At 41.2% G+C, this 4,341-nt stretch overlaps 1 protein-coding gene across 1 annotated transcript; it reads left to right on the top strand.

Moving 5' to 3' along the window:
* Nucleotides 1–1,897: 1,897 nt before the first annotated feature.
* FAM206A (family with sequence similarity 206, member A) lies at nt 1,898–3,124 on the top strand (the record flags this gene model as incomplete). The annotated part of the gene is made up of 4 exons (XM_009865932.1): nt 1,898–2,027; nt 2,711–2,787; nt 2,858–2,927; nt 2,996–3,124. Coding segments are annotated over 4 exons (406 nt in total), but the record flags the coding sequence as incomplete, so codon positions are not given.
* Between the last annotated feature and the right edge of the window lie 1,217 nt (nt 3,125–4,341).

The raw sequence follows: 4,341 nt of genomic DNA, 5'->3' as shown, positions 1-4,341 counted from the left end.
TTCCAACCTGAATTGTTCTATGATTCTAATGCCTGGTCTGACTGCGGGTGAATTGGTGGCATCGTGAGCGTTTCTGGGGTGTTTAGTCCCTGAGAAAAGACCAGGACTTACTGAAGTACTGTCTGCACAAGAATTGGCAGGGCCAGTCACTCACGTGTCAAGGGAAAACGAGAAAACATTTGTTGTTGCTGGTGAGTTGCCTCCTGTGAGAATTTGGAGTAACAGGAGGGGGGTGCATGGTGCAGGGCAGAACCGTGGCCTCGCTGCAGCCTCTGGCACCAGGGGCTTCTCCGTGGCTGTTCCACAGAGTTAACTTTCTCGTTCTTTGAACACAGTAATCCAAGTACCTGGCAAAAACAGGTGTGACCACAACAGCAAGAAAGGACACTTTGATATTTGCACTAAATAATATGTAGTTATTAGTCTTGGTTTTTTTGTAAAGGCAACAGTTTAAATCCTGTTGATGTGGGGGTGAATAAAAGTGCAAACACTTGTTCAAATGTCCATAAAGGTTATTTTGATATTTTGAATTCTGAAACATCAGGGCCCTTGGCTTCTATAGAAGCTTAGCCAAATGTTCTGTAAAATATTTTACCATTATTATTTGTGGGGCTGTGGCTCAGTTTGATATTTCTAAGCAGTGTAAAATTCGGTCGATTTTTTATTTTGCTGGGTCACAACTCTAAAAAGTAACAGCTCAGATGGCTTGTCATCTCCCCCTTAGCAATCTGAGGCTGGGGTCAAGATGAGGTAGCTTTTCTGGCCCATTTTTGCTGCTGGGGCATGCTGAATGCATTTACCAGGATTCCAGCTCCCTCTTGTGGCGAGCTGCCCCGCAAGATCTCGCGGGGATGGGACCATGCAGGGAGTGATGCAGCATCTGTGGGGAAAGATCCGGTTTTATGCTGTGAGGGGTTTTTTTAACGTGCTTGCACAATTAGCATGGTTCAAGCCTAGGCCTTGTCTCAAACTCTCGAGTTTCATTACAAGAAATAATCCTCGTTTAGAAAAAGATAAAATGCAGCAGCAGGTTAACTGAAGCCCATGTCCCCAAAGGATTCAGCCATTCTGAGACACGGGGCCTTGTGTTATGTTTTCTGACGAAAGCACGTTGTGCTTTACTTGATCATCTTAGGCTAGTATCTGCTTCAACGATCAGCAGACAAGTGAACCGACTATGTTCCGGTGGGGTACAACAACAGATAGAACAGCTCTAGCTGATTTAACAGCTAGAAGAAGGGTGCTGCTTTTGCTGATCCAGGCTAGTATCGACATAAAGCGCTTTCTGTGGGAGGTTGTTTTAGGTCAGACTGCAATTTTCATTTGGTTTGGTACAGCAGACGTCATCACAGAATCCTAGACTGCGCTGGGTTGGGAGAGACCTTTAAAGGTCATCTAGTCCCACCCCCCTGCTATGAGCATCTGTAACTAGATCAGGTGAGTCCAATTTGATCCTGTATCTGACAGTTTTGCAAGTGGGAAGCTAGAGGTTGTCTTTCACCTACAGCCAACACTTACTCTCTGTTCTAGCTCATTAGCTCAGGTAAATTGTGTTCTAGGTTACCTCACTCCACCCCCACGCTGTCACCCAGGCCTGCCTGCCCTTGCGGCCTCCCTGAGCACCTGTGGCTCCCGCTGCAGGAAGCTGAGCTATCAGTTTAACGTTCCCGCTAAACTGTGGGGGGAAGAATATTGTGCTTTAAAGAGGGAAAATAAACAACAGGTTTCACAACGCTCAAAGTCTTGCTACAGCCCTAGCCTAGGAACCCAAATGATGTCATCAGCATCAGTTTTAAATCCTACCAGTCTAGGCAGAGGTGGTTGTGGAGCCTGCTTAAAGCACATGAGCATGGCTTCTCACAACTACCAGCATAATAACTGTATTTCTTTTTTGCAGAATCTGTGTCATCACCTTGGCAGAAGCTCATCCTCTTCTTCAGAGTGGAAAAACAATTACAAGCATTAACTACCAAATCAGTGCCAACTGCAGCAGACTCCAGAATAAGGTCTCAGGGAAGTCAAAAAGGGTATGGCTTTTTGATTTGGTTAGTTTTCGTTTTAATGTGTCACACTGCCTAAGACTTTCTGTCCTTTCTAGGATAGAAACTTACTGAGTTACCTTTGCATTTTATTTTAAAACAGCCTCTCCACAGTTGGAGAATTGGCTGTCTCAAGAGGTACCTGTCCTAGCCAGAGTCTTGCTGTGCTCGTGCAGCACCAGCAGTGTCCAGTGTTGCTCAAACCAAGGCTAACAGTCACTTTAAACATTTTGGGTTGGTCTTTTTAGTACTGTATAGAGGGACTTAAATGATCTCTGGAAAAGATAAAAATCTGTTTTCACCAAAATGCTGAGGATTCAGGGACTATCATTTTTCTCAAACAGACCTAGATAGCAGATGAGGGTGTTTCGTGGTGGGTTTTCAAATCTATGTGGTTTAAACCTGGTTATACTGAAATCAGTGGTGCTGGTTTTCCCCTCTCTCCCCTGATTTTAATCTCATCAAACTACAAGTCTGTCAATCCTCAAGAAACTTAATTATGGCTAAATTTTTAAGCTCTTAGCAAGCTTCCGTTCAATTTCTGCACATAACTAAGTAGGCCTCTTCTGTAGGGTCACACGCTTCCTTGCTTTATTCTCAACAATGTTATGTTGCTGATATTAATACTTGAAAAAGCCCCGTGTAATTAAAAGTATATTTTTCAAATGCAGGGAGCTCAGTTTTTAACTGAACTTGCCCCTCTATGCAGAATATCTTCATCAGATGGAGAGGAATACACAATATATAGGTAAGTTTTTTCCCATCGTCTCACCTCGACACACTGTGGGCGCTTCTACTGAATCTGAACACTTTTGCAGTTGTATACGAGGGCGACTGATAGAAGTGAATGAAAACATTCTTAGCAATCCCGCTCTCCTCCAAGAAAAGGTAGGACACTTTCTTGCTTTTTATTTTCTAATTTTTATTTCACTGCTAACTTCAGTCTTGCTTTTCAGCCGTCAACCGAGGGATACATCGCAGTGGTTCTACCCAAATTTGAAGAAAGCAAGAGTATAACTCGAGGACTTCTGACACAGAAGGAATATGACGAAGTTTTGTTGAAACGTCTTAATTCTTCTTCTTGAAATTAATTACACAGTTATCATCTGTATTTGATACTAAATAAGCTGCTTTTATTGTACACTGTAACTTCTATGGTATTGAAAGACCTAGTGCCTGTTTTGAGAAGTGGAACTTTAAACACCTGATTCATGCAAGAATAAATCAGTTCAGATCATTTGTATATTAAAATCTGCCTTTTTTTCTCCCCTGGATTCTGGCACTACAAGTTTTTAAATAAGCCCAGAATGATATACTGGAGAGTATTTGTGTTCCACAGGCAGCTCTGATTCTGCTCAGTGCAAGCGTAATAACTAAAGTAAAATCATATGATTTAGCTATCACTTAATTTAGCTAAACTAGCGCAACATGGAGTTTGAGAAAGGTGAACTGAAAATAAAAAGGCACCAGAAGCCTACATACAGAGAGCAGATAAAATACGCATTTCACACCAGGTTGTATTTTCATGGCATACTGAAGTCAAGTAATGCCCTTTGCATGGACCTTTGTCATAATCAGTATCTATTTTATTAAATTTTAAATGGTATAATGTAAAGTCTGCATAATACTTCAGTGGTTCTACATGCAAGTCAAATTCTGCTCAGGAAGTTTTAATAAGGAAGCAACAACTGCCATCTAGAAATAAAGATGGTAAAATAAAGAAGGGTTTGGGTCAAGAGTGTTAATCACTTAAAAATGCACTCTTGCAAATATGAATCATGTTGACAAGATTAAAATTCAGAGTTGCGGCTACTGAAAGAGGGTGGGTTTTTTCCTAGAACTACTTCAATGCAGGTATAACACATAGCTACGATAATATTTCAGTGCTTCTGGCCACAGCCTTTCAGACTCTAGTCCCAATTCTGCTTTATCAAAGGCACAGACTGAAACAGGCCAGAGATGAGTTTACAGACCTCAACAGTAGTGTTACATAGAGCATATGTAGCACAAGGTTCTTTATATAAAATGTCTATTAGCAGCATCTTTGGGTTGAAACATCCATTAAGACATTCATAGGCATTAATTACAAAACCAGTATCAATAGCAAGCATAGGAAAGGCATTCACATTATAAAAATACGTAACAATTAGACTAGTCGGTGTTGCAATTGCTAAGTAACGGGACATCTATTAGATGTGACAAAGGTCAACAGTTTTAATTCAAATTAACCTGGTTTGACTTTCCACAAATGAAAGCAATATTGAAAATTCAGCAAGTGTTATTTTCAAATGGGAGTTCCTGC

The sequence above is a fragment of the Apaloderma vittatum genome, unplaced genomic scaffold, assembly GCF_000703405.1.
Source record: "Apaloderma vittatum isolate BGI_N311 unplaced genomic scaffold, ASM70340v1 scaffold11200, whole genome shotgun sequence".
Lineage (NCBI taxonomy): Eukaryota > Metazoa > Chordata > Aves > Trogoniformes > Trogonidae > Apaloderma > Apaloderma vittatum.
This window is presented reverse-complemented; position numbering and strand designations above follow the sequence as displayed.